The sequence below is a fragment of the Panthera onca genome, chromosome A1 (genome assembly GCF_046562875.1).
Source record: "Panthera onca isolate mPanOnc1 chromosome A1, mPanOnc1 haplotype 2, whole genome shotgun sequence".
NCBI classification, from domain to species: domain Eukaryota; kingdom Metazoa; phylum Chordata; class Mammalia; order Carnivora; family Felidae; genus Panthera; species Panthera onca.
In genome coordinates, this window is record NC_138339.1 from 30,885,202 (window position 1) to 30,899,202 (window position 14,001).

General features: G+C 43.1%; 1 protein-coding gene across 2 annotated transcripts in view; it reads left to right on the forward strand.

Moving 5' to 3' along the window:
• Window positions 1-14,001, forward strand: part of EGFLAM (EGF like, fibronectin type III and laminin G domains) — a 185,776-nt gene that overhangs the window by 94,182 nt on the left and 77,593 nt on the right. For both annotated transcript variants that reach the window (XM_078445081.2, XM_078445082.2), the window contains exon 7: window positions 1,221-1,387. In XM_078445081.2, coding sequence (XP_078301207.2) covers window positions 1,221-1,387 — 167 coding nt within the window. The remainder of the gene's footprint in view (window positions 1-1,220; window positions 1,388-14,001) is intronic.

Here is a 14,001-nt window from a genome sequence, read left to right on the forward strand (position 1 = left end):
GCGAGATCATGACCTGAGCTGAAGTTGAACACTCAACTGACTGCACCACCCAGGCACCCCAGAAATTTGAAGTTTTCTAATTGTGGAATTAAAAAGGCAATAAGAAACAAATAAAATTAATTTTAATAACATACATTTTAATCCACTGAATCCAAAATATTATCATCTCAACATATGATCGAGATATTTTACATTTCTTTTTTTTTGTCCTTTAAAACCCAATGTACATTTTACACTTGCGGCACATCTCAGTTCAGATTAACCATATTTCAAGTGCTGACTAGCCACATGGGCTAGTGCTATGGCATCAGAACACACAGGTTTAGAGGAGTAAGCAGTGACACAGGGTTATCTACTGGCTCTGTGATGTGGATAAGTCCCTTAAATAATGGCCAAAAAATGCTGAGTGTTTACCATGTGATGCCAGACAGTATGCTGAGGATATAGCTCTCATTTAATCTTTATGATAGTCCTCTTAGATAAGTACTTTTATTATACCCATTGTACAGATGAGAAAATAGAGACTTAGAGAAGTTAAATAGTAGCTAGTAAGTAGTAGAGGCAGGATTTGAGCAGCTATGAGCAACCCCAGATTTGTACCCTTACCCTCTGCGTATTGCCTCCCAGGTGGGAGCTCTGAGGGCCCACATTCTCTAGAGGGTTCTTAGCAGAACCTGTGAGAAGTCAGCGAGTTGGCACAGTTGTACAATTTTGTTAAGAGCAAGAATGGCCACGAACACAATCTAAGTGGGTTTTCCCATGGTCGTTCATGCAGTTAGTCACCCTATAAAACTTAACATTTGTTTACTTTGTGAACAGATTGTGAATAGACAGAATCTGTGCTCTCCTGACCTCTGGGAATGGCGGCTGTTTGGGGAGGGTTTGTTTGTGAAACATCTGGAAGGCACAGTCCTGGAAAATGAACTCCTCTGTGGGGGTCTTTTCACCATGGTCAAGCTCATGCCGAGGAAAAGCAGATGATCTTGAAACAGGGTTTAAAACTGGCCCTAAAAATGATCTACTTGCTTTTATTGGCAGGGACTTAAAAATTGTGACCTATGATTTAAAATCAAGATGACTTTTAGATAGGAAATGTTAACTCATTTTTATAAGTATTGCTTCTAGAGTCCGAATGCTGAGTTTACATAGCCAGCCTCCCTTCCCTTTGCTCTTCCTGAATTACTGCTTCTTGTTTTGTTTTGTTTTTTTAATCAATAAAGACCAGATTTTGACAAGAGTTGGACCTTAATCCAAGAGCGGATCCAGATGGACTCCATGGTTATCAAGGGCCTTGATCCAGATACCAACTATCAGTTTGCCGTGAGGGCCATGAATCCCCACGGCCCCAGCCCTCGCAGCCAGCCCAGCGACACCATCAGGACCTTCCGTGAGTACCAGGGCCCGTCTGAAGGACAGACATAGCTGCATTGCTGAGGTTGCCTTGCGAGGACCCATCTGACTGGGGTCTCTTAGTGCCCTGCAGGAGGACACCCTGGGATGAGGTTATCCCTAGCTTTTCCTGCTGTTTTCCCAGCACTTTGGAAGTTCGAGGCTCTCAACAGGGACAACAGGCTGTTTCTTTGTACGGGAGGTCAGCGGAAAGTTTATTTTTACATATGATCCTTGGGGAGTTTGAGGTCAGTTTTCTTTCGCAATCACAGAACAAATCACATACCAAGATGATGCGCAGCCGTCCCCCAGCTCTGCCCTTTTCATCTTTTGAGAAAATGGGTTCATCTTAGGGTCAGAGGAGAAAAGATAATGCTCCCAGACTCTTCAGGATTTGTGTTCACCTGCATAACCGAGGACACTCAAGTAAAATCAGTCCCTCTGAATGATGGTCAGGGAGAATTAAAGTCATTGTCAGGTGGACGTGTAGCTGGGGCTCTAACCAATGGCGGAAGTTCCTGTTTGTCATAGTGGCTCGCTGGAAGGCCGGGGAAAGCTTGGGCCACTGTCTGTCAAATCACCTGAGGACTTTGTGAAAAGTCAGATTCTGATTGTGGTCCAGGGTTTAAGATGTTCCTGCATGATTCAAGCAAGAGCCACACTTTGATTACTTATACCACCTGCCGAAGCTGGCTTAGGAATCCTTGTGTTTTGGAAATGAGGGGCACATTTATGTAAACTTAGAACACTGTGTAGTGGGGAGATCTCAGAATTGAAATGTTGGCACTTTTTGTTTGAAAGCTCTGTCATCTTTTCAGTTTTAACAATAAATTCCTCCAGGTTTCTGTGTCTGAAGATCTCTGCTACTCCTGGGTCCTCTTTACCCAGGAGAGGAGCTCTCAGAAAAGAAGCCTACCTAACACCATCAGTTGCCTTTCTATTGGCTAACACAGAGCCCTACTTATATTGTTAGTCGATCTGAATAAACGCCTTCCCTGTCCTCACACAACATCCACATGGCTGACTTCCAAGGCCATGGCTGTTTCCAGATTCACTACATTCCACAAGTCCTAGGAATTTTGGCTTATCTGAAAAAAACCCTTACCCTGACCTTGAATTTCAGGGCTCCTTCCTTCAGATTGAATTGTTGGGGGCTATTGGGCTATGGTGAGGCCACCCCACATAACCCCTATATACCCACACACCCAAATACACACACATACACACACCCCCCCACACACACATATACATACACAGGCCTATGATACACACATGCACACACACACACACACACACACACACACAGAGTGACTATGATCGCTCAACAATTGTTTCATTGTTCTTCTTCAGAATTTAGAAGCTAACACTCCCCAGTCATATGACAAGCAAGGAACCTCCTTCTTTCTAGAAGAAATGTTAACAATTCTATTTCAAATAGACAGAGGGTCTCCTTCCACTCTTGCTGCATGAGATCCATGCTACAATCTTTAGTTAAGCTGTGTGGTGCATGGCAAGAACTGGGGCAGCCGTGGCTGGGGCAGGCCCCGGGATCTGACTATTGTGAAATACGCAGTTCGTCTTTTTGTTTTATAGACTGAGCAGGTGCGCTGTGTGGTTGTACCCCGCCCCCACTCGCTTCCTCAACGCCCAGCTCCTCTGTTCCTGTTTCCTGAGCCAACCCATGCTCACTTCTTTCCCTCCAGGCCTGCTAGTCTCCTTCTCCACAGAGACTGGGAAATAAAGGCCAAGATGTAGCCACTTGTGCTGGTCCTGGCTGTGGGAATCACCAGAGGGGACAGAAGTTGGGGCATCTTGTAAACTTTGTTTTTTTTTTAAACTGCAACACTGATCTGGTCTTGCAGTTTCTGATAATTACTTCCCCATTTGTGAATTAAGCGGGATAAGGTGTGTGAAATTGCCTCAGAGACACGTGACATTTGGTTACACTTGGTCCCCAGTGTGAAGTAAGACCGTATCATGGTAAAGTAATTGCGTGTAGGGGAGAAGGCTGGTTCAGTGAAAACTCTCAATTTTGAAATATTCTTAAATAAATAAAATTTAACTCTTTCTTACATATATATAGTTATTCAACTCAGGAAAATAGCAATAGAATTGATTGGATGGTTGGTTTCATGAACATAAGAATGTGCCGTGTTTGGTATTTCAGTTGGGAGTTGTTTTCTCACGTTTGCTTCAAATATTTTTAGGAAACCCTGTGTTCTGCCACATTCACACTTCTTACGTTGCTATTAGTTTAGATTATTAGTTTCCCAAGCCCATTTTTCCATATATGAAATTACCTAATCGCCAAGTAGCACTTATCTGAATTATAATAAATTCTCAATCTCAGATCTTCCGCTGCGAAAACCATGTCTGTGCCAGGCCCTACACGAGGCATGTTACCTAGGCAACTCCATGCCAGTTCTCACAGAAACCCTGGAATCGAGGAATGACATCCCTTTGAATAGGTTTTTAAAAATCGAGTCTTTGAAAGGTGACCGATTTTGCCAAGAATCCTATTTGTAAAGGCAGGATTTGAACTCAAGCTTAGCTGATGGCAAAATTACTTCCCTGAGCGAGATCCAGAAGGAAGGAGGTTCTTATCCTTCGAATGCAAAGTAGCACGAGAGTGGCAGGGTCAGCGTCAGTGGTTAGATAAAGAACGGTTAGATAAAGGAATAGTCCTGCTGGTATCTATGGACTAAGAAAGTTTGCCAGCACAGAACGAACCTATAGATTTTTTTTTTCTTTTAAAAGTTGTGAGGTATACTGTACATTACAAAAACGGGAATAAAACATACACGCAGACCTGAAATTCAACTGGTCCTCATCGGCATTTACAGCCCGCAGCCTTCTGATTGGTTAGACGGGAGGCAAGCCAGTTGTTAAACGTTTTGAAGGCTGCCCTGAGGGGGTCTGTGAGATCTGTATTTGTGCCTGTTGGGTGTTCCCCAGTCCTCTTTGTTCCTCCTCCTCTTCTTTACCTCAAGGTCCATCCCATATAGATGTTCTCTTGGTGTCCTACCTTCTTTGCTTCCCGAATGGTGAACTACAGAACAGAATGCTCATGCTGACTACCAGAGTGCAGAGTGCCCAGTGGGGATCCTTAGATCCCACCCTGGACGCCACCACAGTCTGGGCCCCTCTGTTGCTTAATGGAGACCTACACATACCTCATTTCGTAAGGACGGCTAACACCTCAGCTCTACTGACAAAGCATTGGCTTCCCCTGAACCTATTAATGCCAGACCATATTAGCAGCTTAACTGCTTAAGGGGACAATGGGTAGATCTCAGGTGCTAGTGTGTGTCCTTAATGAAAGCCAGGGCCCAGTATTTCCCTGACTTCCACCGGCATGAGGAAGAGCGAGGGTTTGATGGCTTCCCCGGAGTGTTGCCAGCCAGCTGTGCCCAGCTTCCACATCTTACCTCAGCTCCACCAAGTTACAAGTACAACGGGAAGAAAATACTAAGGTGTTTCAGCACCCAGGTCCTCTGACCAGAAACAGAATCATTTCAGTGACCTTGAGTAACAAGGTTACTACCCTATATTTATCTCCATCCTCTCACTGGTGACTTTCCATACGTATCAGGGTCTATACTGTCCCCCTTAGGAAATACAAAGACCAAGGTCACGGTCTGCCACTCCCTAAAGTTTATTTCTTCAAGAAAGAAATGCCAACATTATAATTTGCCTTATTGTTCCACGGCATTCTTTTTCTCCTGTGATTGATCTTATAAATTAGCCAGTCAGAAAAGGGGGCTCTTCGGAACCTCGAGGACACAGGTACATACGTGTGGGCTTTGTGAACGTGCGTTTACCCCATCTGGTGGTCACTTACTTGCTGGGATCCAAGCTTAGCTTGGTTGAGAAGGATAGAAGGAGTCAAAGAGGGCACGAACTGGAAACAATAGATGTGGTAGAACAAAAAAGCCAATTTTATTTTTCTTTTTCCCAAAGACAAATGAAAAAATAACTCACATGTTTGACCAACTCTAGGGTTATATAAATTTCCCTGGGAATGGAACTTGGTCCTACCACCCTGAACCATTTAATTTCTCATGGTCTTTCTTCACTATTTAAGCAGAGAAAGAACCAATAAATTCTTCACTGAAGTAGAATTGGTATAGTCACAGCAGTCCCAACGGAAGGTGCTGTTTTGTTCCTCACCAAAGTCATTTTGCTCTTTCCTGCCTCAGGGCTTTTGCACCCCCTGTTTCCTCTGCCTGGGACTCTCTTTTCCAGATCTTTCCATGACCAGTGCCGGCACTCCCGTAGCTCGGATGTCACTTCCTCAGACAGGGTTCATTGACCTTCACACTCAGCTACCTCAGCCCCATTCCTGCTTTAATTTCTCCGGAGTGTTTCACTGCCTGAAACTATTTTATTATCTGTATCTCTCCTCCAGAATAAGCTTTCTTGCTCAAGGCTGTGTTCCCAGCACCCTGTACAAAGTCGGTGCTCAATAAATATTTATTGAGTACGTGAATGACTGAATGTGACTTAAGACAAGAGCCCATGGGATGAAATCAGTCCATGTGGTTCACAGGAAAAGTCCAACTTCAGAACTGCACAAAAAAAAAGAAAAGAAGAGTAAAAGAGGGAGGGGGGAAGAAGGAGGGAAGAAAGAAAGCAGAACTTGGGGGTTTAAGTTTAAATTGAAGGCAATAAGGATGGAGAAGAGGCCTTTGAGAGAGATTCCAGTGATCCAAAGAGCCAGTTTTCTAAGAAGGGGATGAGGAAGGAAGAGACATTTTCTTTTCTTTTCTTTTTAAATGTCTATTTTTTTGAGAGAGAGACAGAGAGAGACAGAGTGTGAGTAGGGGAGGGGGAGAGAGAGAGGGAGACACAGAACCTGAAGCAGGCTCCAGGCTCCAGAGCCCGACGTGGGGCTTGAACTCATGAACTGTGAGATCATGACCTGAGCCGAAGTCAGATGCTTAACCGACTGAGCCACCCAGGCACCCCAGGGAGAGACATTTTCTAAGCAAGCCTGTGTTCACTCCTATGTTCTTCCTTGATCGTTAGAATAAGCTTTAACATTTCCATGCAAAATTCGCGTACATTTTTCACTTGGTTCTAGTAAATCTAATTATGGTCTTAGATCTTCAGAGATTGCATAGGAAGATGTGAGAAGTTCAGTCTGGCTTTGGTTTTCACCAGACTCTTCCCCCACAGTCCATTGTCTTCAGCAGTTGGAAAAACACTCTCTTCTACTGAGCTGAGACAACACACCCTGGCCCAAATCAACAAAATTCCTACAGTAGACCTGATTTCATAATGTTCCCTCTATCCCCACCCCCCACCCCCACTTTTCTGCTCTCTACCTTCCTGCTTACTCAGGCATCGCAGCTGCTGTTGGTTGTGTATCTGTTTATACCTTTATCACGTGAATGTCCGGGAGTGAATCTGCTTTTGCTCAGTTTTGCTCTGAGATTTGGGCCCTTGTCTTTTTTTTTTTTTTTTTTTTTTAATGTTTATTTTTGACAGAGGGAGACAGAGTGCCAGCAGAGGAGGGGCAGAAAGAGAGGGAGACAGAGAATCTGAAGGAGGCTCCAGGCTCTGAGCTGTCAGCACAGAGCCAGACACGGGGCTCGAACTCATGGACTGTGAAATCACGACCTGAGCTGAAGTCAGACGCTTAACTGACTGAACCACCCAGGTGCCCTGGGTCCTTGTCGTTAATTGCCTGATTGTCTCCCCAGAGACCTGTTTAGCAAGCTAGGGTTCCTTGGTACATGTTGTCACATACCTAGACACAGAATAGATTTCCTTTATCCCCAGTCACTAGCAAGGGCTCCTATTTGGTAGCAATGCCTTGAATTAGGAAAGCGAGCGGGACAGAATGTAGTGGCATGCTCTAGGGATGGGTAAGAAACAGGAAGGGACTGGAAGCAGTTTCTCCCCAAATCTCCATGACATATGTACAGCTCACTGCCTGTTTTGGTCAGTTCCTATGAAAAGTCCTCACCAAGCCTTGGAAGTTCCTCACTGCCCCCAAATACTGTACCTTTAGATGGAGGAGAATCTGTCAGGCATGCCTGGGTCTGAGTAGAGAACCATTCTTTTATTACCTTGCTATGAGAACTCCAGAAAGTCACTTCATCTCTCTGGGCCTCAGTGTCCTCATCTTTAAAATGGGTATAATAATGTCTGAGGTAGGTAAAATTTTTTATTTTTCAAGGTTATTTTGAGGAAACACCTGTGAAACAGAGATTATGACATCTCACTTTTTGAGACAAAGGGGATGTTGATATGTGTTTCCTCCATGCATAATTTCTGAAGGATGGTGTAACTGACCAGGTGATCACTAACCTGTCAATTGATTTTCCTTTACGACTCTGTGCCCTGAGTTCTGCTCCTGGGACCTGAGGGCATTAGAATCTCGGAATTCAGAAACAAGGGGTCAGGGACAAAAACTGTCTTGACCGAAGTGGAAGAATAGAAGAGACTGCCAGAGTTAGGTCAAGTAGAATCATTAAGATGGGTTGGGTTGGTTGATTGGTTTTAAAAGGCTGCGGATTTAAAAGACATCCAATAATTAAAACTATAAGGAACATTGCATTTCTGGTTTAAGAGGAGTGTTTATAGGAACATGCAAGATACCTGGGTTTCTGTTTACTGATGTGCCCCCCCCCCCCCCCCCACGGCAAAAATGGCTCCATCTTGAGCTTAGACATTTATTTCCTCAGTATAAAAACAGGCAGCTCGGGGCACCTGGATGGCTCAGTTGGTGAAGCATTCAACTCCCACTCAGGTTATGATCTCAAGGTTCCTGAGTTCAAGCCCCGCGTTGGGCTCTGTGCTGACAGCTCAGAGCCTGGAGCCTGCTTCAGATTCTGTCTCCCTCTCTCTCTCTGCCCCTCCCTGGCTTTCTCTCTCTCTCTCTCTCTTTCTCAAAAATAAGTAAACATTAAAAAAAATTCTTTTAAATAATGGCAAGCAATTGGACTAGATTTGGCCAGTGGGACATAAGCAGCTGTCCTCTGTGGTATATTTCTGGGGTTCCCCCTCAAATTTTAAGGGATTGTCCTGAAAATTTGGGGAATTTTCCCTGTAGCAATTTTGTCAAACTTGGAAGGAATCATTTGGTGCATGCTGATGACATTGTCTCCTTGAGGCAAATCCCTGCAATTTAATGTTCACATGAAAAGTCTGAAACAAATAAGAGCCCCCCAAAAAGCCTGCAACCTCGGTGGCAGGTTTGTGCTGCTCTCCAGGGAGAAAGAGAAAGCTGTTCTGCTGGGCATTCCTCCCTGAGCTTGGGTTAGGCTTGTAAATTCGTGAGCTTCGTGGATTTGTAAATCTTTAGAATGTAAGACCGAAAAGGGAGCAGGAGAAAGAACAAATCATTGGTTTCCCCCATAGCCTAGATAAAAATGCATTTTAAGTGTGAGGTTTGTGCATAAACATAACTTCAGACATGATTGTACATTCAGGTGCCCTCCGCAGTAATCGCTCTATTGATTTGCTAATGCCTCGATGCATGTAAATCTGAGTAGCGCTCATTTGCACAGCTTTATTGGTTCTAAAGGGAATGATTCACTTTGCTGTTTAAATACCTGCTACCTATTAATTGTTCTTCTGAGGCCTTGGTACATCTTACATTACCATACATTTACTTATAATCACTATGCAGGTATTTTACCCCCTCTGCCTAGCTAAGGAAGAAAGACTAAAATAAAGGATAAGAAAATATAATTTTCCCAAGAAAAGGCACTTATGGTGCTCTAGTTTCTTTCTTTTTTCTTTTTTTTTTTTAACGTTTATTTATTATTGAGAGACAGAGAATGAGCATGGGAGGGGCACAGAGAGGGGGAGACACAGAATCCGAAGCAGGCTCTGGGTTCTGAGCTGGCAGCACAGAGCCCGATGCGGGGCTCAAACCCACATACTGTGAGATCATGACCTGGGCGGAAGTCAGATGCTTAACCCACTGAGCCACCCAGCGCCCCTCATGGTGCTCGGGTTTCAGCTGTAGCATGTGTTCATTGGCTCAGCTGCTATTTAGTGACCACACCCGAGCAACCATATGCTGTTTATGGTACTCTCGCCTCAATGAATTGTGAAACATTAATAGATTGAAGCCCGACGCGAGTGTTATTCCCTAGTTTTCCTTTTGTTTCCTTCTATTTCCTTATCACTCGCTTTGTTCTTTCTTGTATATTCATTATTTCATAGTTAATCTTTTCTATTCTGTCCTTGGGAACACTTCTTGCTTTGACACAGTTCTCCACTGGGATTGTCTCTTAGCATCTAAATCCCTGAATCACTCAGGTTCTTTGATGACAGAGTAGGACCACAGTAGTGGTTTAGCACAGAGAGGGGGCACCTGAAATCAGCTTGATGCAGTGACAGACGTGTGGGCGGTGACAGTGCATGCTGGCTGAGTCTGGCAGATCTCTTCTGATGATACAACCAAACGTGAAACAAATAATGTGCAAGTAAGAAACAACCACAGGAGAAAAGATGACTTCTCTAATGATCTTGGGTGTCACCAGGCTCTAGAAGGAAACGGGGGCACATACTGTTGCTTCATGTGAAATGAGTTTAGTGAGGGAATTTTTTTTGCAAAAGTTTGGGCAGATGTAAGGAAACCAAAAGGATGCAATTACCAGCATCTGGAGACAGACGGGGAGAGCCATCAGGCAAGAGCTGTGACCTTCAGACATGTATCCTGTGACAACCTAGTGGAAAGGAAGTTGGGGAACAAAGATGCTGACTCCTTTCCTCCCTCTGTCCACTTTCCTGCTGATGCTCCAGATGGTCAGATCCCAGCTGGAAGCCTCACAGGTCAGCCTCCCAGGGCCCAGGGCAGAGGCGAGAGGAGCAGAGATACATGCTGGAAGACTGGGGGACAGAGGGAAGGAATCCACTGAAAAAAGTCATAGTATAATCTCATATAATAAGAGATTGGTGCCTTTTACATGGATTCCAAAAATATGGACTGTGTTTTGGTCTTTCTCTTATTGATTGAGAACATGAACCTTACCTCATTCATCTTTGCCTTTTTAGCATTTTGCCTGGAACAAAGGAGGTAGTCAGGTCTCACAGCCAAACTTTTGTCCACTGCAAATTTATAAACTCAGAGTGGGCAAGGACAGTGTCCTCGTTTTGCACCAGAGACAACTGCAGCTCAGAATGACTCAACAGTCTTCTCAAGGTCACTTAGTTGCAGATCCTGGATAAGAGCACAGTTTGGTGACAACCTTGTTTTCCATTTGATTCCTAAAGTTTGTGGGATCTCTTTTTCCTAAAGAATCAGTGCCCCCAATTTATTTTACAATATACCCATTTACTCTTTCAAACAAATATTCAGTGCCCACGGTGGCCAGGCACTGTTTCAGATGCTGGAGATTGAGCAGCAAACAAAACAGACAAAAAGAATCCCTGACCTTGCAGAGCTTACATTCTAATCAAGGCAGACAGACAGTAAACAGATCAGTTAAAACATGTAGATGGTAGGTCAGATGCGGGGATAAGGGCTATGGTGAAATACAGAACAGAGAAGGGGATAGGCAGTATGAGAAAGCCTCCCGAGAAGGTGACATTTGAGTAAGAAGGCTGAGGTGAACTTTCTGGATATATGTACCTCGACCAATAGATCTATCGATCTATCTATCTATCTATCTAATCTAATTGGTCCATTCATCCACCTGGGGGAAGAATGCTCCAGCCACATTCAGAAGTCCCAATGCAGGAGCACCCTGGGGTGTTCAGGGAAGAACAAGGAGGTTGTGTGGCTGGGTTGGGGGTATTTGGAGGAGGAGCCTAGAAAGAGATGAGGTAAGAAGGAGTAGGAAGTGATGGTAAAGGTTGACTAGGACCTTGGAGGCCATTGGAAGTCATTGGATTTTGCTTTTTCTGGGACAGAAATGGGAAGACTGGGAGTTCCCCTTTTAGTTAGGTTTCAATGAAGCCACTCTTACCGGTGTGTGAAAGGACCGAAGAGGGGCCAGAGTAAGTGAAGCGAGACCAGTCAAGACAACCGTTGCAATAATTCTGAAGCAGTAATAGCTCTTTTTGTTGTCTTTAAATAGAAAAAAGTAATCCATACTTATTATTATAAAAACATTGAAATAACATTAAATATGGGAAAAAATGAAAATTATATCTAATCTCAGTATCCGGGCATAGCAACTATTAACATATTGGTATATAATCTTCCAGGGTTTTTTTTAAATCCAGTACTGAGATCTTCATACATAAAATTTTTCTGTGTAACAAAATGCTATACACATCTTTAAATATCAACAAACGTAAATCTACATCATTAAGTTTAATAACCATAGTGTATTCCATTGTAAAGCTCTACTACATTTATTTAATTCTTTATTGACGGACATTTAGATTGTTTCACTACAATATACAATATCCTGATTATGCTCTTACTTAACTTTCAGCTTGTCTACATTTCTGTTTCCCCCTTTGACTTTGCTGTAAAGCACAGTGGGTCAGGACTGTTATCCCTTCCTTATATTTGTTGATGGATTGACTCATGTTGCAGCCAATTGGTAATATGGATGACATTTGAAACCTCAGACTCTCACCTGCTTTTTCTGACTAATAGTGAATATTTTGATAGATAGTAAAGCACATTGTTCATACACACTTTTAAGACAAAACTATTTTTTTTTTTTTGTTATTTTATTTATTTATTTTTTTTATTTTTTAATATATGAAATTTACTGTCAAATTGGTTTCCATACAACACCCAGTGCTCATCCCAAAAGGTGCCCTCCTCAATACCCATCACCCACCCTGCCCTCCCTCCCACCCTGCCCTCCCTCCCACCCCCCATCAACCCTCAGTTTGTTCTCAGTTTTTAACAGTCTCTTATGCTTTGGCTCTCTCCCACTCTAGCCTCTTTTTTTTTTTTTTTTTCCTTCCCCTCCCCCATGGGTTTCTGTTATGTTTCTCAGGATCCACATAAGAGTGAAACCATATGGTATCTGTCTTTCTCTGTATGGCTTATTTCACTTAGCATCACACTCTCCAGTTCCATCCATGTTGCTACAAAAGGCCATATTTCATTTTTTCTCATTGCCACGTAGTATTCCATTGTGTATATAAACCACAATTTCTTTATCCATTCATCAGTTGATGGACATTTAGGCTCTTTCCATAATTTGGCTATTGTTGAGAGTGCCGCTATAAACATTGGGGTACAGGTGCCCCTATGCATCAGTACTCCTGTATCCCTTGGGTAAATTCCTAGCAGTGCTATTGCTGGGTCATAGGGTAGGTCTATTTTTAATTTTCTGAGGAACCTCCACACTGCTTTCCAGAGCGGCTGCACCAATTTGCATTCCCACCAACAGTGCAAGAGGGTTCCTGTTTCTCCACATCCTCTCCAGCATCTATAGTCTCCTGATTTCTTCATTTTGGCCACTCTGACTGGCGTGAGGTGATATCTGAGTGTGGTTTTGATTTGTATTTCCCTGATAAGGAGCGACGTTGAACATCTTTTCATGTGCCTGTTGGCCATCCGGATGTCTTCTTTAGAGAAGTGTCTATTCATGTTTTCTGCCCATTTCTTCACTGGGTTATTTGTTTTTCGGGTGTGGAGTTTGATGAGCTCTTTATAGATTTTGGATACTAGCCCTTTGTCCGTTGTGTCATTTGCAAATATCTTTTCCCATTCCGTTGGTTGCCTTTTAGTTTTGTTGGTTGTTTCCTTTGCTGTGCAGAAGCTTTTTATCTTCATAAGGTCCCAGTAATTCACTTTTGCTTTTAATTCCCTTGCCTTTGGGGATGTGCCGAGTAAGAGATTGCTACGGCTGAGGTCAGAGAGGTCTTTTCCTGCTTTCTCCTCTAAGGTTTTGATGGTTTCCTGTCTCACATTCAGGTCCTTTATCCATTTTGAGTTTATTTTTGTGAATGGTGTGAGAAAGTGGTCTAGTTTCAACCTTCTGCATGTTGCTGTCCAGTTCTCCCAGCACCATTTGTTAAAGAGACTGTCTTTTTTCCATTGGATGTTCTTTCCTGCTTTGTCAAAGATGAGTTGGCCATACGTTTGTGGGTCTAGTTCTGGGGTTTCTATTCTATTCCATTGGTCTATGTGTCTGTTTTTATGCCAATACCATGCTGACTTGATGATGACAGCTTTGTAGTAGAGGCTAAAGTCTGGGATTGTGATGCCTCCTGCTTTGGTCTTCTTCTTCAAAATTACTTTGGCTATTCGGGGCCTTTTGTGGTTCCATATGAATTTTAGGATTGCTTGTTCTAGTTTCGAGAAGAATGCTGGTGCAATTTTGATTGGGATTGCATTGAATGTGTAGATAGCTTTGGGTAGTATTGACATTTTGACAATATTTATTCTTCCAATCCATGAGCAGGGAATGTCTTTCCATTTCTTTATATCTTCTTCAATTACCTGCATAAGCTTTCTATAGTTTTCAGCATACAGGTCTTTTACATCTTTGGTTAGATTTATTCCTAGGTATTTTATGCTTCTTGGTGCAATTGTGAATGGGATCAGTTTCTTCATTTGTCTTTCTGTTGCTTCATTGTTAGTGTATAAGAATGCAACTGATTTCTGCACATTGATTTTGTATCCTGCAACTTTGCTGAATTCATGTATCAGTTCTAGCAGACTTTTGGTGGAGTCTA